Source organism: Camelus ferus, chromosome 7, assembly GCF_009834535.1.
Source record: "Camelus ferus isolate YT-003-E chromosome 7, BCGSAC_Cfer_1.0, whole genome shotgun sequence".
Classification (NCBI taxonomy): domain Eukaryota; kingdom Metazoa; phylum Chordata; class Mammalia; order Artiodactyla; family Camelidae; genus Camelus; species Camelus ferus.
The window spans coordinates 75,264,039-75,288,599 of record NC_045702.1 but is presented as its reverse complement, the minus strand read 5'-3'; the positions used below and the strand labels follow the sequence as shown (position 1 = coordinate 75,288,599).

Genomic DNA, 24,561 nt, shown 5'->3' with positions numbered 1-24,561 from the left:
CATAATGTCACTCTTTTATATACAGTATTTCAAACTACTTTTATAGACTTTTAACCAGAAACACTTTAACCAAATAAACTCATTTTATAGACTTATAATTTTAAAACCTCTATCTTAAAAAACTAATTTGTATATTGTATAATACTGTAGTTGTTTGATTTATATTTTTTTAAAAAGTAGTTATATTTAATAAATGCTAATCAAGAGCATCAGAAATCATAGTTGATTTGAGTATGAAAGTTAGTTTTATTGATATTGAAGTTGGTGAACAATAGGGATAGTTTCCTAAAAACAAATTCCCTGGATACTAGAGTATTAGCAAATGTGAGAAACTGTTCTTTTGCAATTTCTCTGTAGTTCATTTGGTTTGTACCAGCATTCCAGTATCTCTCTAATATAAAACTGAAATACTCGATGCCATTAAGGTAAATTATGTAAATCATGAGAAATATCTTGAGTGCTAGCATTTTCTAATAACCTTACCATTTTTTTTTTTCTTAACCATAACTGAGATTGTGAGGCATTCCATTCCAAAAATAGTAAAGGAGCCTTACTTAATGCCTACTTTGCTAATGAATAGGTCAGCAGGGGTGCTGTTTGACAGAGGTGGGCTCTTCTCTAGCAGTGAAGATCCTTACCGCCATGATGCTCTGTCTCCACTGGTGCAGTAAATTAGATTCTGAAATCTCCCACTACCCTTGGTGTGGATGTATTACTGTTCTGCCCTCAGTCTGCAGTAGATGTCTATTTCAGGAGACTTTTTAAAAACTGTTTTGGGATGCTTCATGTTTGAAAAGGGTAAAGTTGATTTGTGTTTTTCACTAGCTGCACTATTGTAAGACATACCAATAAGTATTACCCTGTTGCTCAGGGATAAAATTTCTCTCATTTTCATTTGTAAAAAGACAGTGTTTATCCCTGCTCTTCTCCGAAATCTGGTGTTAAGTTTCTTCAGTGTAACCACTTTGCCTTTCTGAATTTATCAGCCCAGCAGCAGGCATTTTTACAGAACTCTGGAAGAATGGAACCATTGCTTAAGGGTGACATGTAAAATATTACCTAAGGGATAGAAAAGTTGCATAAATTATGCTTTCAACTGTTGAATGAAATAATATCTTGGTACCTTATTTTTGTAGGCAATATTTTGTAACTACCTTTCTCAAAGCCTAGTATTGCTTCTAATAAATATAACAAATGTATACCATTTATTCATATTTTGTGGGGAAATGTATTCAACACCAATTTTATTTGACTTTGCAAATTCTTTTGCTGGAAGCACATGCAAAAGAGCTTATATAACTCTATTGCTTGCACGTGCCTAATTAAGAAAATCTATACTATTTATGTAGTGACTATATTGGCAAATGCATACCTTAGAGATTTATGACTGGATTGTTTTCATGGGAAAGGAGTTTTAATAAGAACAGGTTGGGAGTTAAATGATCTGGAAAATCTACATTATGGAAATATGTGCTATATTTAAAACTACTCTATTAAAAAGTTGATTAAAAGAAATGTTGATGCTTAAAGGGGTTTCCACTGGGAAATTTTCTTGATTCCTTGTCAGCTCACAACTAGTTGGGAGTCCTTTGGAGAAGATTGGCTTCACCAAATGCTGTGTGTCTGCTGATAACTCGAATTCTGTTTTTATTTATTAATTATTTATTTTTTATATAAAAATTTATTATTTTTATTTTTAAACATTTTAATTAAATAAGTATTTCTAGTCCATCTCTAGCTCTGGACCCAAATAACCAACTGAACACACCTGAATGTGCGATAGTGGTTAGCACTGATGTATCCAAAGCCAGATTATTCCCTAAGCCTTTTCCTGTGATTTTTCAGCCTTACCTAAGTTTCAAAATTCGTCATTTACTTGTTCGTTATTTACTAAGCACCTCCTTTGTGGCAGGTACAATGTTAGGTGCTAGAGAAACAAAGATAGTACAGTTTCTAGTTTTTAGTTGAGTTAAATGGAAAAATTGTCTCTGAATCACTTAGTTCTTCAACAAGCCAGTCTTTTTTTCCTCCTAAATACAAATGTCTCGAATTTACTCCTTTCTGCTACCTCCCCTGCCATTGCCTTAAATCCATATCTTCATTATTTCTTAGACCATTACACCAGCGTCCTAACTCTAACTGGTTTCCTTTCACGAGAGATCTTCAGATTCATCTTCCATACAATTGTCAGCAAAAATCTTAAAATATAAGTATGATCATATCTCTTTGCTTATGCTTTTTTAGTGAGTTGCATTGTCTACAGAATCAAGTCTACTTTCCATAGCATTTCCTATGAGGCCCTTCACAGACTGGCACCATTTTCTGCCACTGTCTTTATTCATCCTATACACCATTCACAGTAAGCTGTTTCCTATCTGAAAGCACACCGATTTTTCTTGTATTGTTACATATGCTGTCCACCACTGTTGAGCTTTCTTTTGTGCTTCTTGGTCCACCCCTCAAATACCATTTCTTAATGAATTCACATTTTGCCTCTCTTCCTGTATTAGTCATTACCTTTTCTAAAGTCAGGTAATTGGATTTATATATATCATTAGCATAGCACTCATACTGTGTTATTGCCATTATGATGTTTGTCTCCCCAGATACCTTGAATCCTTTGAGGGCATAGATCCCTGTCTTCATTTTTGTGTCTCTCGCACAGTGCCTTGAACATGGAATTCACTCATTGATTGAATGACCTCTCATTCTTCTAAGTACGCAGTTAAAGGTCTTCCTGGATACTAAAGATTGGCAGTCATTTGTGTACTAAAAAGTTCCAGAGATTAGAGGTGCTATCTTTAATTTCTCTAGTTATAAATATCTGCCACTTTTTAATCTGAGCATATTTGAAGAGTAACAACCCACTCAGTGCCTTTTTTTTTTTAAATATAAATTCACAGTGATGAATTTAAGTTGAATAGCTTTGAGAGTGTTTGCTTCTCTTCCATTGCTGCTCTCACCACCTCTACCTTGTCTGTATAAAAATGTCAGTTGAACTCTTCTTGGTATATGCCATATGTTCATAAATTATCACATTGCCTGAAATCTGATTAAATGTGGTGCTTGTTGGGTTGTGTGGACCTCATACACTGACATATCACATGTTAAGTTTTTTTATTTAAATAACTTAATGTTTCAGACTGTAAAGCTCCTCCAGGGACAAGCAGGATAGGGTATTTAACAAATCAATTGACGTATATACTAGCCTATGAAGGTATAAAAATAATGAGCATGTTAAAATTTAATTACAGTTGTAAATTGATTTCCTTTTGTTGGCAGAAAGAACATAGTTTATTAGCCCAGGAACAGGTTCACACTGTTTTAACATCAAGCACTTCCAGCTGAAGCTTGTTAGTGACTGCATCCCAGATTAAGGGAAAAAAAATCCTCACTGTGGTACATGAACTCCTATTGTTAAGACATAAATAATCAGCTCATCCCCTACATGGATGAGAACAAAGAACTTAATAGTACACAGAGCAAAGATTAAGTAAGCAAATATTGTATAACCCCATTAAAGATGTAAATTTTAAAACATTTTACGTTTAAGGAGGTTTTTAATTTTTCTTTGTGAATGCCTCAGTCATGACATAGGTGCTAGTCAGAGGGAAAAATATTTTGGCTTTTGAATTAGGTAGATTGATGATTTTAAGCTAAAGTAAAATAAAATCCTTTCATTAGTTTTAGTATGCTGCATACATATACATATATATGACAGCTAGGGAAATACTATTCTCTTGGATAACAAGCTGCTTCAGATTTTTAGGAGTTTAGTTTATTTTTAAACCAAGGACTGAAAACCAGAATTTATATTTGAGGAGTAACATCAATGGAACATATGGCTAAAACTTAGAGGCAAAGTGACTTTTAGTACAGTTTGTTTTTTTTTTTAAACTTCATTCTGAATTTCCTAGCACACAACCTGAATCCTCACTTTGAAAAAGAAAACCCGTTTTCTACGCTTATTTTTTATTCAGTTGAATTTCATTCATTTGAATTTGAGATTGATATAATAGACAAGAAAAGCAACTGTGGAAGACAGTATATACTCCCCTAAAATCTGAAAATTATTGGCAAAGGAATATGTCTTCATGGATAACAGAAATCCAGATGGGAGTAATAATTTTCCCACAGAAATTTAAATTAACTTAGATAATTTAAATGACATTTTTTGAAATGTTTTTAATGTTTATCCTTTTAATTTATTTAACTATTATGTATTTTGTATGATTTATAGTCATACATTTTTTGTAAATGATTTTTAATTCACAAATGTATAGGAAATTTTGTTTTAGGTTACCATTTTCAGTGTTGTCTAATAATTTCAGATTTTAAGAAATTGTGCTTTTTTTCTCCACCTTAATTTCTCTTTTAAGAATTAAACCTTTAAAAGAGTAATTTTATGTCTAATATAATATGCCAATTGATTTATGGAAAGTTAACATGTGATTAGGTTAATAAATTCCACATTAATTTTACTTCAGTGCCATCATACCTCTCATATCTGATAATTTTGTTCATAGGATTGAGAATTGATAATTCTCAAGGCTATTACCTATATCCCTGGGGAAGAACATTTGCCTATATTGAGATAACTTCTTTATCCTTTCTGCTACAATCCTCATTGAATTTTTTTTTCCCTATTTTATCTGTAGTGCCTTTGTGGCTGGGTTTCTAACCTCCAGCAGACTCATAGAATCCCCTTTCATTGTGGATTCTTTCAGGGTTGTCATTTTATTCATTCTTCCTTATTGGTACCTTCTTCTGTAAAGCTTTCCTTAGTCTGTTTCAATACAATGATCTCTTCCCTTTGTTCTGCATCTCTCTTTTGAGGTCGTGTAAGGACTATAGGCTTGGATTCAGATGGTATTCAAATCCAGTGTTGCTCTGACCACTATTAGCTTAATGACCTTGAATATTTACAGACCTCTCTGAAGTTGTTTCCTCTTCTGGAAAAAGGTTAATTTGTATTACCTAACTCATGGCTGGGTTGTTGTAAGGATGGTACAATGCCTGTATCCATAGCTTATAAATATAGATCTGTCTATTCCTGTATCTAATCTATAGAGCCTGGACTCAATAACAGGTTCCAATCCCTGTACCACTAATTACCCATGGTCGCTAATATTAAGTAGTTCCCATAACTCTTACGTCTCCTGACTCAGGTTTTGTCCATATCCTCTGGCAGATCCTGAGGGAAGGAGTGAATGCCAGTTCCATATGTGTTATTCTCAGGAATTTTTGAGAAACAGTAGAAGAAAAGATTAAAAGCACTGATGGAGTCTTTACTGCAGTAGTAATAGTCTTGGCAAACCACCTTGTAATATTCATGAACACTCAAAATTTGGCATTATTTTGGCTAAACATTTTAATATGTTAAATATTCTTAGGATTAAGTACCTAATTTAAAATTTCTTGTTTCAACTCTAAAATGTTTTCTAGTAAACCTCTAGCATGGTATATGTGTTACCTTCTTTTTCACTGGGACTTTTGGATTGAATAATTTGAAATACCTGCTAAGGTGTCCCATCGTATTAATTTGTTTGACTGATTGGGGGCTAATAATGCCAATCATCCTTTTATGATGTCTGTTTTCTCATCTGTAAAATGAGGCATTGATCTCCAAGGTTTCCAGTCCTGATAGGCTTAGCTCACAATTTTATTTCATAATAATTTTTATATTGGAACACTTTAGTTTTTTATAATTTTGAAGTTGCATTTGGATTCTGTAGCCCCCAAAGAAACAAAAACAAAACCTTTACCATTTAAAGAAATAGAAACAAAAAGTAGAATTTGGGAAAGTGTAGAATACTGAGGTTGGGATTTACATAATAACAGTTCTGCTATAATCCTCCTATGCTTTAGAGGAGGTAATATGTTGTACTAGCCACAGTTTTGTAGCAACTTTGTGAGATCTTTATGGGCTCACAGCATGAAACTAGCAGCTGCAAATTCTCCTTGAGGCCAAAACACTAGTCATAACTAATCTGGCTTTCAATAGGGAAATCTATAATCTGTGAACTTTTAAAAACCCATGTAGCCTTGTCCCAGTGGCATATCGTTATTGAAATAATATTCTCAAATTTGCCCGCTTTGAGCAATATTTCATCAAATAGTTTCTTTTAAATCCCTATAAATAAAGGCCAAAAATTGTTTTTATTTCAATGAATGGATTGAAGTACCTATGAAGTACTTATGAAGTACTTCATAGGTACTTAAATATTTTGAGATAAAATGTATTCTGGCAGTGTATAAGATCTTTCTCAGTGCCTTCTATATTTTGTGTATTTTATCAGTGTAGCTTTTTTTAAAAAAATTTTTTTGTTTATTTATTTATTTGGGGGAGCTAATTAGATTTACTTATTTATTTTTAAATTGAGTACTAGGGGTTGCTAAGCATGCACTGTACCACTTGAGCTATACCCTTCCCTCTGTTTTCTTTTTATTGACTTATAGTCAGTTTACAATGTTGTGTCAGTTTCCAGGGTAGAGCACAATTTTTCAGTTATACATGAACATACATGTATTCATTGTCGCTTTCTTTTTCACTGTGAGCTACCACAAGATCTTGTATATATTTCCCTGTGCTATACAGTATAATCTTGTTTATCTGTTCTGTATATGCCTGTCAGCCCTCTGTTATTGTTTAATTAAACTTTTTTTGAGTTGTAGATTTATGTGCAGTTGTAAGAAGTAATAAGTGCTCTTTCTTGCTGTGTGCCCTTTAGCCAGTTTCACAACCACGAAATTGACATTGATGTGATCTTATTCAAATTTTCCACTTTTACGTATATTCGTTTTTGTGTATGTCTGTGCATATTTCATTATGTGAAATTTTATCCCATGTATGGGTTTGTGTATCCACCACCACAGTCAAGCTATCAGTTCTGCCATGACAAAGACACTTCCTTTTATAACCACATCTGCTTTCCTCCTGCCCATTCCCCCAGTCCCTGACAACCACTCATCTCCACCTCTAAAATGTTGTCATTTCAAGAATTTGTATAAATGGAATCATATATAATGTAACATTGAAGATTGGCTTTTTTTACTCAGCATAGTTAATTCCTTTGACAGTCATCTAAATTGTTTCATGTATCTATCAATAGTTCACTCGTTTTTACTGCTGAGTTATATTCCATGATAGGGATATTACCACAGTTTAACCATTTGCCCATTAAAGGATATCTGGGTTCTTTCCAGTTTTGACTGTTACAAATAGAACCATTATGAATGTTCATGTACAGTGTTTTGTGTGAACATGCCCAAAGGATGCAATTATTGGGTAATACAGTAATTACATGTTTAGTTTTATAAATGGTATCATTGTTTAACTACTTCCAATGAAATATGATAAGCCTACTTCTGTTCTTTTAACTTCCATTTTGAAAATTTCATTTTCTTGAGTATCAGATGGTGTCAGTTTTTAATCAAATATGATTTATAAAATTCATGATGAGACAGTCTATCCATATTTCTGCTCTTTCTGTTGTTCTTTGTTCCTTCATGATGCTTAAGGTTCCTTCTTTTATTACTTCCTTTTTGTATGACAAACTCCCTTTAGCTGCACTTTAAAGGTAGGTCTGCTAGTGACAAATTCTTTAGTTTTCCCTCATTTGAGAATGTTTTTATTTCCACTTAATTCCTGAGGGATAGTTTTGCCAGATAATTACAATGGCCAGTTCTTTTCGGGCAGGACTCCTGTTCAGTCCAGGGGAGAAATAAGCCTACCTGGGTAGGTTTCTGCCCCTACTTTATTCCTCCAGTTTTGGGTCCTTAAGAAGCCTGCTTTCCTCTTTCCACCTTTTAGAGTTCTTTGGTTGCTGTTTAGGTTATTTCCAGGGTTTGTAGTTGTACTTAGTGGGGAGGAACAGTAAATGTGAATCTTTGCCATGTTGTCTGGACCAGAAGTCCTCCTGTAAACTTTTTTAAATGTATTTTTTTCTGGCTAGGCTCATTGCTCTTGTTTGTTTATGAAATATGTTCTAGGGTTATTCAAAGCTCAATTGCATGAGAAACCTGTAAAATGGACAGTGCTAAAAAAGATTTCACAATATTCAAATATATTTTGCTGTTATTTAGAAAGCTTTCCCCCAACAAAGATTAAATCCTTCTAGGACATTAATTTTATTCACTGCAAAATATTCCAAGTTACTCTTATTTGCTGGAACTAGAGCCTTACTCTAAATCACTTCCTACATTTGGGGCCTTCGCAACAGTAACGGTTTTTGTGTGTCTGTTTTCTTTGTTATTGAATCTTCAGCTGCAGCAAGGAAAGATTCTGTCACATCTCTATCTTACACTTACACATGCTCACATACAAAACTGAATCTGGTCCTGAGTACCCTAACTTTCTACAGACTTTTGCCATATTTCCACTGACCATATCAAACTATTTAGGCATTAATGCCAGCCTGGAGATAAGACTTCATCACATTGGCATGAATATTTAACATGGGGCAAGGAGGTGAATCAGTATTTTCCATGACCCTATTATTCATCTTTGAATGCACAGTACTTAGAGCAAGTTCTCAAGAGTTTCATGGATATGCAGTGGGAAATAAAAATTAGATAATTTTAAGGATTCAATAATGAAGAGGAAGGTGGGGATGCTTGTACTTACACATGTATAATAATTTTCCAAAGGTATAAATTTTTTCCAGAATTTTTAATCTAGATATAAGTTAATATGTTTGAGGTACAAGATGTTGACCCCATAAGTTAATCTATTTACTTGATTTTTTTCAGTTTTACTCTAGCATTATTTTAATAAACTGGCAGAGTACTTTTAAATTGTTGGTATTTGTGCACTGCTTTATGTGATGTTCTTCTAAATTATGTATTTGTATATTGTTTTTGTTCATATGGTAAGGACAAGGAATAAAAAGATCTCTGAATTTAGTATTTTTTAATGTGAAAAATAACATTAAGTTTAATTTTGATTCATTTGGTTTAAATTTTTTGGGTATTAGTTTTTCCTAAGTCAGACCCTCTTCTCCCCCAGAATTGAGCAGTCATGTTACTAATATTTTGGAAATACCTTTTGACTGCTACATCTTGAAGTGATAATGTATTTTTCGTACACTTTATGTGATTAATTTATCCATGGTATCTTGGTAGAGCTGAAAGTGATTCAAGGGACTATCTATTTCAACTTAATTGCCTTTGGTAATTTATTATAATTAATGTGATAAAAGTAATAAAATGATGAGATATCTGAGAATATTCTTGAAATTCTAACTTAACTAGATTAAAGACAGATTTTGTGTTTATGGAAAAATGAAAGAAGAGTAAATTTAGCATACAGTTTGGATTAAAGAATTAAATATGTGAGAGTATTTGAATAACAGGAAAGTAGAAGTTGTAAGAAATATTATGTGGAAATGCCAGTGGCAAAGTAAAAGGTAATTAATGTTTTCTATATTAAAAAAAGAGCTACTAAAAAAAACTATCTTTAATAATAAAAGGAGATTAATGTGTGAGTTTCAAATGACTATTACTATCCTACTTTAGCAAATGAATCCCTTGTAGAAAAATAGAAAGAAATAAAGTTAATGAATGTATTTTGCCATAAGAGACTATGTTAACTCTTCTATATATCCTCCTGTTCATTAAAATTTGAGGCCACTTTTCTCATCATGATTTATACCTGTTTCTAAACTGGGAAGGATAAGGAGTTTATTTTGACTTCCAGTAATACTTACTTCCCCTCAAAGACCCCATTATCCTTGGCTGCCCTTCCTGTTCTGTGTCTCATCCCTTCATAGTGAAGGTCTTAAGCAGCTCATCTTGTGAGAGATGGGAGCTCAGGGCCTGCATTTTGTCATTACCAAGCGAGCCTTTCTTTAAATCTCTTTCTAGTTCTCTTTTGTCTGCATTAATATACCTTCATCATTTTACTTTTTCATTAGTTTGCTTCATGTATCTCATTCTGTCCTTTGAATTTTAACCTTCTCATATTCTTGTATTTTAGGTGTATCTATTCTAAACAGTATATAGTTGGATTTTTTTTTCAGTCAGTTAATCTTTGTCTTTTATTTGCAGCATTTAATTTACTTTTATTATAAGTACTAATGTAATTTGTTTATGTCTGTCATCTTGTTTTATACTTTCTATTTGTCTTACTTCATTTGTTTCTTTCACTTGTTTTCTTTTGAATTGACTGTTTTTATAATTCAGATTTTCCCTTCATTAATTTAGAAGTATATACTCTCATTTCTCTTCTCTTAGTTGTTACTTTAAAATTCAAACTTATCACAGTCAAAATTTGACACATACTTCTAGGAGTTTCCTTAAGTGAGTAGGGATCTTTTGATAGCAAACCTTTGATTCTTAGTTCGGAAATGTGTTTATTTCATCCTCAGTCTTAAAAGATTGTTTTTTCTAGATGTGCAGTTCTGAGTTAACTGTTACTTTCTTCAATATATTGAAGATATCTTCCCACTATTTTATGTCTTTAATTGTTGTTCTTAAGACGGCTGTCGGTCCAGTTGCTGCTCCTGTGAAGATAATCTGTTTTTCCTTTTCTAGCTACTTTGAAGAACTTTTTGTCTTCGGTGTTCTGCGCTTTTCACTATGAGGCATTTAGGTGTGGACTTCTTTTGGTTTCTCCTAGTTTGGATTTATTTGGCCCTTTAATTCTATGATTTGGTGTTTTTCATCTCTTTGAATGAATTTTCATACATTACCTTTTCAGATATTACTTCTGCCCCATTCTTTCCATCTCTGTTTTCCTTCTAGATCTTTGATTAGAAATATGTTAGGTCTTCTCTATTTTTTAATCTTTTATATTCCCCTCCTTTTTTTAACCTTTTTAGTCTGCATTCTGTATCATTTCTTTAGAATTATCCTTATATTCCTTAATTTTCTGTAATCTGAGTCTAATCTGCCATATAATTTTTGTTATATTTTTCACACAATTTTTTTTGACCAGTTCAAATTTTTAATCTTCTTTATTTCTTGGTAAAACTGATACACTGAATGTTTTTTCCAAAGTAATTAATATATGTGCACGTTACTTTTCTTGACCTGCTCGAAAGTATTTTTTATTGAAATATAGTTGATTTTCAATATTATGTTATTTTAAGGTGTACAACATAGTGATTCAATATTTTCATAGTTTATATTCCATTTCAAGTTTTTATAAAATTTTAGCTATATTCCCTGTACAATATATTCTTGTAGTTTGTTTATTTTGTACATAGTAGTTTGTACTTTTTAATCCCCTACCCCTACCTTGTCCCTACCCTCTTCCCTCTTCCCACTGGTAACCAGTAGTTCTCAATATTTGCAAATCTCATGTAGACATTTTTAATCTGCAGAAAGTTTTATCTTATATTTTCTAAACAAGCATGGCATTTTATTAGAAAGCTATAGGAAACTCAACAATGTCTTCAAATAAAGTAATAGTGAATTTTAAGTAAATGGGCTATTAGAAAAGAAACCTATTCATTTGGAATTGAAAAACAGTGCTAATAGGTAGTAATAATATAAATAGTAAGTCTTACTATTATTGAATACTAACTATATTACAGGCACTGTGCAGATGACCTCATTTAATAGGTACATTACTATTTCACACATTCCTAACAACCAACTTAATTATAAATTTTTGTTTCATTTAACTCCTAAACTAGGTAAATAGGAGTCTTTAACTTCTAGAAAGGTGTTGAATAACTTGGCTCTTTTCTCTTGTCTACTCTTTAACAAAGGCTTTTTAGGATATAAATGGAAATTTACTGACAAAGAATAAAACTGCTTTCTAAGAATTTTTTCCCCAGAGAATATCTATGTCTCATAACTGAATTTCCACATAGGTAGAGATAGGTAGCAAGTGTTACCAATGCATTAATTTTGGCAATTTTTTAAAACTTTTCTATCACCTATAATCATTTAAATGAAGGAATTGCTTTCCCTCCAGATAGTCTATGTTCATGGACCTCAATCAAACATACGAGGGTCACATCGAGACCTTCTGTTAATTGCAGGTACTAAAAACAAGTTTAAAATTTTTCATGTTGCAGTTTGGAAAATTAAACAAAAGTGAGAGGAAGCTCAGTGAGACTAGGGAATAGCAGTGGTGAGCTGGGATGTACAGCCTGGAGAGTCAGGACTCCAAAGTTTGAGTTGGAAACTACAGTATAGGAACGAACCCTTAAGTTTTTTAAGTTTCTGGTAGGTTTTTGGTTTTGTAGGTTTTCCTGGAGGTGGTCAGTATCTCAGGGGTATGATTAAAAATGAAGATCCAATGAAATCTCAGGAGACAAATGTTTAAGCCACAGTGCCTGTTTATTCACCAATACTGTTAAGCGGACCAGATATTGAAAACAAATGTTAATCAGATAGGGTGTTTGAGTTTACTGATCAGCTCAATATACTCAAAATTGAAATTCTGGTTTTTTAAATAGGTATAAATTTATACCTGTTAATGTCAGAGGTATAATTTGTTGGGCAATTATTCCATGATAGGCATTTGAAATAGGATCCTGACTTATGCTCTTTTTTAGTTATCTCATAAATTGAGGCTCACATTATTTAAATGACTAATATGAATTCTTTTGCTAATAAGTGGCAGAAGATAGGTCTTCCTGAGTTTGAATATTCTTTATCTTAAACTGTGTTCTCTCTCTTCGGAAATCACAAGATTAACCATGAAATTAGAATGGGCTCGGGGTGGGAACAGGAAGGAGATAATTGCATAATCTTGATACCATGAGTGACAACTGGAGAACTCCACCTCCACAACAAGCACATACTTACAGCACATACCAGATTTCCAAGTTAATAGACGAGGAGCCCTTGGTCCTGTTGCTGGAGGCACACTGCCAGGCCTGTTCTCTTGAACACGAACACTCTCTTTTACAGTCATCCCCATTCTTTTAATACATTCTTTATTCTGGCAAGATTCTAACACAACTTACTAGAAGTTAACTCTCTCAGCTGTGATCACATTTTAGTCATGATTTTCAAAAGTTTTGGAATTGTAGTTAGGAGACCTAAATTATATTCAGGTGAGTTTCTGACATTTTCCAGTCATTATCACTTTGGACAAGTCACTGAACTCGATTTCTACATTGTTTACATTAATCATCTGAATCTAGCACTTTTTTAATGCAGGGGTTGGCAAACTTTTGCAGTAAAGGGCCACATGGTAAGTATTTGAGGCTTTGCAGTCCAAGAGGCAAAATGGAGGATATGATATTAGGTACTTGTATAAGTAAGAAAACTCTTGTGTCACTCTGCCTTGTTTGCCTTTCATGGGTCTTCTCATTTTGTGGGTATGTTTTGTGCTCAGTTGCCATCAGCTGGAGCTATTCTTGAGACAGAGGAAAGAGACCTGACAGGCAGGACAGGCTGGGTGACCACTGTGGTCAGTTTCCTCTTTGACACAGTGGCATTCAGGTCCCTGTGCAGTCTTCTTTCCTCCTGGAGAATCCAGCTGTCTCATCATAATTCAAAGGGTTTTTAGTAAACAGACCACATCCTGTGATATCCTCCCCCCCTAAAAAAATTAAAAATACTTGGAAACTTCATGATTGGAAGTTAAACAATAATTCTAAGATAGCTTGAGGGCCAAAGAAAAAGTCACAATGGAAGTTAGAATTAAATTAGAGTATAAAACTACTTCCAAGGTAGTAGAGTAAAACAATAGAATGAAAAAATACTACGATTCAGTTCAATAAGAGGCAAGAAAAGAATGAGAAAGACATAGAAGAAGGACAGATAGAAAGGTTGACATAATGGCAAAAATAAAATTTCAGAATATCTTTATAATAAAAGCAAATGAAGTATATAGTCCAGCTGAAAGGTAAAGGTGGTCAGACTGGCTATAAACGAAAATCCTATCACATGTTGCTTATTTGAGAACTGTCTAAAGTTAAGAAAATAAAAAACTTAAAAGTAAAATGATAAAAGTAACATAGGAAGAAAAGATTAACATCTAAAAGAACATTGAATAGGTATATTAATATTAGAAAAAACACGCTGTAAGGCAAAGATATTACTGAAAAAAAAGGACTAGTAGATAATGATCAAAAGGTTTAATTTGCTAGCATAACATGGTAATTTTAGATGTGTACATAGACCCAGAAGTATAAAGCAAAAACTAACAATTACAAAGAGAAAAAGACAAACTTACTATAATGGGAGAATTTTAGTGCCTCTGTTTTTATAACTCTAGTAGATAGGAAATGATGTATATAAGAATTTCAGTAATACAAATAAGCTTGATTTAATAGATATGTAGAGAGAAGAGCGTACAACAGCTGCAAATTACATATTTTCAACACATAGAACATCTATAAAAAGATGTTTCAAGGGATAACCTAAATTTTGATATTGAGTTAGAGATTAAAGTCAGCCTTTTGAATGCAGAGCTTCTTATTTTGATATATTGATACAAATGTTTTTCTAATTGAAAAAATGTTTCATATTTGCTAAATACAGTGTTTTCTATATATAAAATACTGTGATATTTACCCATCTGTTCTTTTTTTTAATTTGTTAATAAAGTAATGATAGCTGACTGAACACTGCATAACAGTTTTTAAAATTATAATGGGAAACATAGTGGAATCTGTGTAATGTAATACGGTGAGCATGGACTCCAGGTTTGAATTCCTACTAAGCTACCTACCAGCTCTGGGGGCTGAGGAAAGTTACTTAACATCTCTAAGGCTATATAACATGAGTATAATAATAACCTCTTTGTAGGGTCATGAGGAACAAAAGAGATACTGTGTGTTGAGTGCTTGGTACCAAACCAATCACTACTACTATTTCTTTTTTTATTACCTAGGATATTTACTGCATCTGCAAAGTATTGGTCTCAAATTAAGTGAGCATTTTTAATTCCTAAGATATATGATTAAGTATTACATATATTATAACTCTCATCCCTTGTATTGCCACCAACAGTTACAGATCACCAAGTCTCCAGATCTTTTCTTTTTGCCATTGCCGGCCCCTTTTTCTCTTGGCCTACAGGAGAAGAAGATAAGAAATTAGGAGAAGAAAATGGGCTAGTCAAAGAATTTTCGCTGTTGAATCAGCTTTGGATTTCACAGCACTTCATACTTTCGTTGGCGTTATGAACGTGGAGTTATTTTGTATTTTGATTTTGACCTGTTAAAATACACTTTTGCTTTTGCCAGTGTTAAACCTTCCCGTGTTTTCCTGACTACCTAATTGGTGATCAGTTTTAAAGCAAGACTAAGCCCAGGTCTGAAGGATATATCTATCTCTGGTCTAATCAGCTACCGAACTTCTAAAAAGGCCCACTTTCACATTTTAACTGCGTGATTTTCAAGAGAGTGCAGATTTGATATTCTGAGATATTTAGATAGAAGCTTGATAAAATTTTTATGTAGAGAAGCAGTGTGCTTTGTTTATAGTTTTTAAAGGTTAGCAGTCATGTGTGTAAGTCATTAAAGAAACACGTCTATCTCTAGTGGAGTCCTTAAAGATTGATTGTTAATTTGATTAACTAGGACTTTAAACATATGTACAAATTTGTGAATACAAATTTCAAAGTAGTCATCTTCTTTGCAGGTGTTTTTTTGAATTCAGTTGTATCTCTTTATCAAAGGAACTGTAAAATGTTTCAGAAACAAGAGCGTCACGTAATCTCATTAAACCATTTTCTCATAGGGGGGAGGATATAGCTCAAGTAGTAGAGCGCTTGCTTAGCATACACAAGGTCCTGGGTTCAACCCCCAGTATCTCCTCTAAAAATAAACAAATAAGTAAATCCAAGTACCTCCCGCCCAAAAGATAAATCCAAAAAAGAAAAAAACCATTTTCTCATAAAAATGCTTTCTTATTTTTAGATTACCTCTTTAGTGACCCTTCAGCTATTAACCCTGGTTGGCCATGACGATCAGCTTGATGGACCAAAATATAAATGCACAGTGTCGCTAGACTTCATCAGAGCTATTGCTAGGTAAGCACAGAATAATTGTTAATGCAAAATGTCTTGAATTATGTAAATGATACACTAAATATAAAAATTAATCTTCTTCCTAATGTAATGTCGTTAGTCATTTAAGCAAGAAAAGATCATTTAAGTGCCAAGAGTGAGTAAGTTTCACTGTAGAATGAACCCTCTCATCAAATTTACAAATGACATAAAATTGGGAGAAGTAGCTAACATGTTATATGGCAAAAATCAAGATTCTGAAAGACCTTAACAGACTGGAGTAATGCAAGTAGAGTAGGATTTAAAGTAGGATTTAGTACATTTGCATTTGAATTTATATAGTAAATCGGTGTTAAGTCAATTAAAAAAAAATAAACGCAGATGTACTAAAACAAGACAGAAGAGAGACCGCAGCCTACTGAAAAAGGAAAGACAGGATGGGCACCGATGTAGGTAGTTGAAGGAGTTCTCGACTAGTAAGTTTCAATTTTGTTCGGTAGATTGGGATCTCTCTTCCTATCTGAAGTGGATTCTTCCCCTTATGCTCTCAATTCCATCTCCTCCCTTTCCCCAGAACCTTTTCCAGTCCTCAGACTGTCCTCTCAGTAGCCCCTGACACTGTTGACCACTCTCTTGTTTTTAAAAAACTCTTCTTTTAGATCTCATGATTCCAGTCTTCTGGTTTTCATCTTTATTCTTTGGCTGTTTCTTCTAAAGCTCATTTGCCAGCTTATCCTGCTCACCTGACCTTTAAATGTAGTGGTTCCTTGAGGCTTGGCTCTTTTTCTCTTCTCATATTATATTTTTTCCCAGACAATTTTAGCTGTACCTCTGCCTTCAACAATCGTCTGTGTACATGTCTATATACTAATCTTCCCTAATTTTTAAAGGCCAAGCCTTTTTTCTAATATTCTTGACCTTTATTGGATGTTTCCCACCTATATCAGTATATTTCCAAAACTGAACTCAGGAATTCCTACCTGTACTTCTGCCCTCCAGAAAAAAAGGAATGACACAGCTTTCCTCCAGTGTTCCCTATTTCAGTCGTTAGCCCTGCAGTCTGCCATGTTGCACAGGCCTGAAAGCTGGGAGTCATTCTTGACATCTCTCACTCCCACACTCCCAGTGTCCAAGCATTAGTCCTGCCCCTGCTTTTGTGTCCAGCCATACCTGCCACACACGTCTTCTCCCCTAGTCATTTGTACTTTAATAATCACTCTGACTTCTTTTAGTTCTTCATATTCAGCATTCTTTATCTGCAGCACTTTCCAACTCATCCTCCCTTTTATCTAGATAACTGTTGTGTAGCCTTTAGTTTTCAGTTTAAATGTCTATTCCTTGAAGAAGCCATCTCAAACATGCTATGACCCCCATTACTCCCCCCTACACCACCCCCACACACGTACACCGCACACAATTAGTTATACAGGTCCCCTTGTCTTCTGAGACTTTTCATTGTTTTAATTAAATAATTAATTCAATAATTAGAACTCATCTTTCTTCTTACAGTGTAAGTCCATGAAGTTCAAAGCAGAGACTGCATCAGTTGCTGCCTTATCTCAAACCTAGAACAATGCTTTAAACTTAATATACAAAATATTGCATGTTTTATTAAATCATGATTAGCAGTAAAACTTCATGTGAAAGGGAATAGTTGTGGACTTGTCTTTGAGGGCAGCAAGAAGAAGGGAGCTACTTAGGAGACAGAGTTTCATTCCAAATTGATACTTGGTGGAGGTTGGAGATCCTAAGGATAGTTACCAAAGATGAAGTAGGTAGCCCCAGTCCCCAGTTCCAGACATCTGTGACAGAGAATAGACAGATCACTGGATACCACCTAAATGTCCAAAATAGGGAATGGACCAGTACTTTATTATATATTCTTATAAAAAGAAACCATTATGCAGTTATTTAAAATCAATTTTGAAGGATAAAAACATAGGAAAATACTCATGATACAAACTTAAGTGGATAAAGCAGTGATATAAAAAGTTGTATATACAAGAAAGGTAGAAAAACCTAAGGGAAGGAAGTAATAGTCAAAATTGTCAGTTGCTGCCAAGAAATTAGGCAGAGTCCATCTGTTTTAATAATAAAGCCGTCATTCGTAACTTTCTTAGGAGCACTTTCAGGAATGCAGTGCAGTAGAAGTCAGTGCATTTAAACAGTATTTATAAGAAAGTTGATGCAGCAAATAGAATGCTTTTTACTCACTTAACGCATATTATGTTGTCCATTATAATCACAGGTTAGCTTTGAGGATGTAGCAAGAAGTGTAACAAACAGATTTGTATCCTATCCTCATGAACCTATACTCTAAAAAATTTTTGCTATAAAGAGGGAGAGAGGATTGTTACCTACTAAACAAGTTGTGGGGCCATGGGAGGGTTATTATTTTTTAAAGATTTAAGTATATTTAAATGCTGATGGGAAAGAACTTGTAGAAAAAGAGAGTCAGTGATACAAAAGAGAGATACTATTTTAAGCATCAAGTCTTTGAAATGGTATATAAACATGGGGTTTACAAACATGAGTTAAAGAAATAGCCATAGATGAGAGAGGGGAGTCCTTTTACATTGTAACAAGAGGAAAAGGTCGGTTCAGATAGTGCTGAATTTGGAGATTTGGTGGCAAGAAGTTGAAGGAGTTCTGATCTAATGTCTTCTATTTTGCCTGTAAAGGAGAAGGCAAAATTGAGACTAAGGAAAGAAGTACTAGCAGTTTGAGAGGAGTATGGATATTTGAAATAGCTGCCATGGGGAATGGAAGAAAGTGCTAACAAGGAAAGCAACTTGCTGGGAGTGTTGAAGACCTGTTGAGGTTCCTGACCTTGAATTTACAGTGGCACCAATCTGTGAAACTTGTGATCTTCTCCAGCAGCATTCCATATGCTGGGTACTGGGACAGCAAAGGGGTGTAATTGAAATCACACAGGATTGGGGTTTTGCCAGGTGAATTCAGTGGATGCTAGCAAGTGAATGCTTGAAGTGAGAAACCATGGAGTCTAAGTTAGAAAGGGAAGGAAGGAAGTAAAGCCAGTAGAGGGCTAATAATATTTAACTGCCTGGCACATAATACCCAGTAATTATTTGTAGTTCAAGAGAAAGCAAAGAGGTTTGTGAATTGGCTGTCTCAAGATGTTTCAGATTGCTTAAAGGAAGAGATAGTGGGTCAGAGTGGAATGTCTGAATTTTTGTTTTTAGAGATAGACCACTTCTGAGTGTGATCATGAGAGCAGAAGAGAAGACCATTGGAGGTAAGAAAGGTAGGTGTGCAGTGAAGTCACTAAGAATGATGCAGATCCTGGGATGGAGAGGAAGACTGAACTGGGTGCTCCATTTTTCACTAAGAGATGCTGACAGGAGTACAGGATGGTTAGTGGAACAGTCAATCTCAGAGGAGTGGAGCTTTTTGCACAAGGGCACTAACCCCATCAGACAGGACTGTCTGGGCTACGGTAGAGTCTAACCTCATTGGAAAGAGCTGAAGAGGAGTCTGCATCTTTCAGGGGGAGCCAACTTTTTTCAGTTAAGCCTGGAAGAGAAAAGAAAAAATTCATGGAAGAGGTAGAAGACATAAGAGAACTTTACTGACCAAGGGACAGTGGAAAGATTGGGACAAAGAGGCAGTAGGAGGCTGGTCCCAGAAAGGGAGCATAGAATATGGAGATAGAGTATGGGAGAAGACAAATGACAAGAAGCTTATTAAATACTAAGTTTCTTATCCTTGAGTTATTCTTAATGTGAGTGGTAGTTACAAGTTTCTATTTTTTTTCCCTGCACAGTCAGTGGGAAGACACTACAAGATAACTTAAGACTGCAACTCAGAGTTGTACAATTGCAGATTATCCAGAGAAACAAGCTAAAAAAGAAAAACTCAAACTGTCCACAAAAGTGAAAGGAAATAAAATAGTATCCCATGAGAAAAAAGTATTTCAGTGTAGTAAAAGCATCAACAAAGTAAACTAAAAAGATAATGGCAAAATTAAATCCTTAGATATGTGCCGTGTAATTAATTTGTATTAAAGTATTCTAAATTCTGATTTAAGAATTACTCCTAGGCAGATTGCTACCAACATTATTTGTGTTTAGCCTGTTTATTTCTAAGTGCTTACTTAAGAAAATAATTCATTTGGGTTCAGTGAGAATCTCCTGTAGTATATACAAACTATCTTAAATACTAAAATACTTATACTCTTAAAATTGTATTTATGTGAATCTAATATATATCTGAAGCCGTGGAAAGCCAGAGAAAGTATATGTGAAGTACAGTAAAGTTTTTTAAGTTAAAAATTTCTTTACATTGTCTCCAAGTCCTTTAAAGGACAAAGTAGCTTTGAAATATGTGACTTAAGTTTTGAGGTTGCCCTTGTGGTTATTCTGTGTCTTAATACATGTGGGGATCAGTTGGTAAGTCACCTGTTTATATTGGGGGATGAAGGGATGATAGAGAAAGGTAGTCATACATCTTGGGTAGTAAATGTTTCTTAAAGGAATGATCTTGCATATTCAGTAGAATGATGAATTTCCAATTCATTTAAATTTTTTAAAAAGTCCAAAATCTTAACTGTATGATTCAGTTTGCTTGAGTACTTCCCAGGGGCAAAGCAGAGGAATGTAGTGAAGCTTTTATAAATGCTTTGTATTTTTAAGTGTTTAAGTGTTTTTAGTGTTTAAATTGCTTAGTGTTTTTAAGTCAGTCCATTCATTCTATAAAGAAAAGTTCATTGCACAAACTGTGCTACAGTTAAACAAATAGATTATTAGGTAAGATAAAGGAGTACTACCACTAACAAATCAGTGTTTTCATTTGTTTATATTCTGGTTCATTATACAAACATTTCTCTGTAGCTATCACAACGTAGTTGCAATTCTCTGTTCTCTTTTCCCCACTTAATATTGTCCTAGTATTGAAATTTTAATTGTTTTATTCTTAACTTCTTCCAAACTTTTTCTTTTCCACTCAATGCAAAAAAAGAAAAAAAAATCCCCCAAACAATAAAACTTAACATTAGATTTACTTAACTTTAAGACCCAAAGTTACTGTGGGGAAATGTACCCAGAAAGGTGTACAAATTCTGCTTTCCTTTTTGCCTGTGATTAAAAAGAACCTACTATATTTCCTTCCAACATCTTCTAAAAAGAGATTTTTTTAACTAATCATGAAAAATCTTATGACTTTTTAAAAAAAAATGATTGTTAGTGATACCTTGTTACTAATAAATTTGGGGGGGTTCTAGATTTGAATGAAAGAAAAGCACATAAAATAAATAGCCTTATGTTACAGTAATGATACCTTTTGTATCTTTATGCCTGAGATAATGTTTTTTATTTTAGTAACTATTTTTAGTTGTTTTATTACTGCTAATGATAACAGGATTGTTTTGGCAGTTTTTATACAATTTGGGAAGTTTTAGATTCTTCAGAGAGGCACTATTGTAGTGAAACAAAGTAGTCTTCATTCCAGCATTAGGTACCACAATAGCCATAGCATCTCATTTGAACTATTTTTAAATGTTTTCATAATCGGTCTCTATAGTTCCCCATTCAAAATTTTTGAAAGTATTTGATGTCAGTCATTTGCATAGAAACTTTTTTAAAAATGTATTGCAAAATGATAGACAAAAACACTAATTGATGATGGTTTAATAAATAAGAGCATGCAATTAGTGAATCTCTAAAAGGCTGTTCTCACATGGATGATTATTTTTGCAGAATTGAATACTTTAAGGCTTTAATTTTATACTTATTACTAGATCATTATATCTAATTATTTTGGCCATTTATTCAAATAATAAACCTCCAAGTCTGAATATTTATAGTGAAGAATGAGTTTAGAGAAAGAAAAATAATTATATGTCTCTGTCTCCTGCTATTTTGTTCTGCCTGCCATTAGAGTACAAAAATATACATTCACATCGTCTGCATCGTCTGTTTGTTGTATCGTATTCTTGGATCATACAGATTTAGTTACAATACACACACAGGTCAGCCAGTGTTAAAAGACTGAAAAGAATGAAAACTACAGATGAGGACAGATGAGCTATGTATTATGTAATAATAAAACAGGTGTTTTGGAAGATAAACAATGTTCAAGAGCAAAGAAGATTTAAATACTTTTGCATCTCTAATTACTTTATTCTGGTTATTAGACAAAAAGCAAATAGCTTTCAAATGAAATCCAAACTTTCCATAGTATAATTGAAGTACAGAATGTTGCATAGTTCTAACTTCATTTCCTTTTTTTAGAAAAGCAAACTTTATTCATTGGAGAAGAAACTTTTTAAAGAAACTCTGTTCCTAGTGACATTTTAAAAAATTAACTTCAGTTCTATCATGGTGCTTTTGACAGCACCATAGGACTGTTCAGCATTAGTTGTGAATTATTTTGCATGTGCTTTTCAGAATCATATATAAAAAGCTGAGCAGTCTAGGGGATGCTAACATATTATCTGTTTTTGTTTATAGGACGGTGAACTTTGACATAATAAAATACTTGTATGATTTCTTGTGAAAACAAGCTTCAAAGCCATATGGACACTGTGACAATGACTAAGCCAAGCTGTGTTCATCCAACTACTCAGCTGGCCAGGGAGAGGAGTTCTTTGGCTCTATTGGATTTGTCCAGACAGGTGCTGGCCCAGCATGGAATCTGATGAAAATACTCTGATTGGTCTGGGTGAATGTGAGCAGAACACTATTTACCAGGGACCCTGGAGTATTTGGAAGGAACGTGTTAATTATAAACAGCAGGGTTTGAGCACAATCTGTTCTACTCTTAATGATGTTATCTTAACACTGAAATTGCCTGAAACCCATTTACTTAGGACTACATTTTGCTCTGTGAACTATCCCCTGCGCTTTGAGCGTGCCAGCAGCCCTTGTATATAAGCCCAGTCTTTTCACTTCCTCTCCACAGGAGCCTCTGCAGTTGCTTGCCAAAGCAGATTTTCCTAAGGCCACCACTTTAAAAGATCGTAGTTGCAAAATATAATAAATAGAAGTTTAAAAAAAATCCAGGTTAGTATATGCTTATCTTTCACCCTGATTTTCTCAAAAGGCAAGGTAGTTGAATCCGCTATCAGCCAGTTTTCCACCTTGATAACTGCGGTGTGCTTAGGTGAGGTTTATATGGTCCCTCGTGAAATTAACCACCCAACTTAGCTTTTTAATCTGCGTAATGGTTTTCTTTTCTTTTTTCAGTCACTGGCTTTTAAGAGTTCCACAATAAAATTTTTTCCTGTTATATCAATTATGAAACTTGGGTCTGATTTTCTTATCTATTCATAGTTTTGAAGAAGCTTTTTGTTACCATTTAAATGCTTAAAAATTGTTTTGAGCAGATTTAAAGCACTTAAGTTACAGAGCCTAGTTTAAATTTGTCGCATTTTATTCTTTCATTCCTTTTCTGAAGAAAAATTCTCACAATAGGCATTCCCAGATAGGCCTTTGAATGTAGTGACTGACACTTTCTGGATCAAAGAAGACAAGCGGTTGTCTCCTTGCATTTTTTAGAGGTGCTGAGTAGAGGGAGAAGGAATGAAATTCCTTTTTGCCTCCCTACATAAGATAGCAAGGAGCACCCTCACCCTATGTCCCTTGTCCCACAGAAGATGGTGAAATTTTGTGTTCCACAAGATGTTCAGAGAAGCCAGGACAGGGAAGAGCCATGTGCATTGCAAGTTCAGAATTAGGTTTCCTGCACATAGAAACCTGTGTATCACTCAAGTAGAAAGCAGTTAGGGTAGCTGACTCAAGGAAGAGCAATGCCACTTGGGGAAATTTTCAGCCCCTCATAGTTTGCTATGAAATGTCAGGTCTGCTATGCAGCCTTCTGGGATAGCCTGAGACCAATCTGCATTTTGAGGGAAGAACTCTGGAATATGAGAAGGGAAATAGAGAACTGGGGAAGACAGAAAGGAGGCAGGGTTTCTTGTAACTGACTCTCGATGCCTTCTCACTGCTGCCCACCCGTCTCCTGCCCAGTACCTTGCTTCTCTTGTACTGCCCCACACTGTGCTGCCAGCCCCATGTGTGATTTCCCTGCAAAACACCTTCTAACCACATTTTCCCTTCCTCTGACTGGGCCATCCGAACTTTGTCTTGTAATTTACTTACTAATGGCTTGCTAAATGACTCACTACTAATTTGATTAATTTATTTAAATGAAATCTAACAGGCCTTAATATGGGTATTAGCATTTTAACAGGGGTCATCTGCAAATGAATTTCCTAATTGGAAGATATAAATCTCCAATTGCAGGAGGGAGTCTAATGATGAGAATGATACTGGCTGGTGGGCCAGATATTTCTGTTAAGAGAGGAGGCACTGAAATTGTACTCAGCATCTATTCTACCTACATCTTAAAACGGTTGGGTGGTAGAAGAAGGAAGTTATTTTACCAAAGGTATGGATTCTTGCTTTTTATACAAGGGTGATCCTCCATTTTAAAAAGTCTTCTTCCAATTACCATGACTCAGATATATATAGATGGAGACCTTACTCTCCCTTTTACTGTGAAGTCAGTCTGTTTGTTTATATTGAACTATAATCTGTGTACAATGTTGTGGTAGTTTCTGGTGTACAGCACAGTGATTCAGTCAAGTCAGTGTAAATCCCTGAATCAGTCTTCACTGCTGAAGC

The 24,561-nt window shown here is 34.2% G+C and overlaps 1 protein-coding gene across 3 annotated transcripts in view; it reads left to right on the top strand.

The window, feature by feature from the left end:
- Window positions 1-23,178, top strand: part of ORC5 (origin recognition complex subunit 5) — a 69,608-nt gene extending 46,430 nt beyond the window's left edge. The window contains exons 13-15 of one of the 3 annotated variants that reach the window (XM_014556108.2): window positions 15,831-15,943; window positions 19,123-19,175; window positions 22,387-23,170. In XM_014556108.2, the coding sequence (XP_014411594.1) occupies window positions 15,831-15,943; window positions 19,123-19,175; window positions 22,387-22,394 (174 nt within the window). In that variant the 3' untranslated portion in view covers window positions 22,395-23,170. Of the gene's footprint in view, window positions 1-15,830; window positions 15,944-19,122; window positions 19,185-22,386 lie in introns of all 3 variants that reach the window. The other 2 variants (XM_014556107.2, XM_006181011.3) reach the window with 2 other exon arrangements.
- Window positions 23,179-24,561: the final 1,383 nt, after the last annotated feature.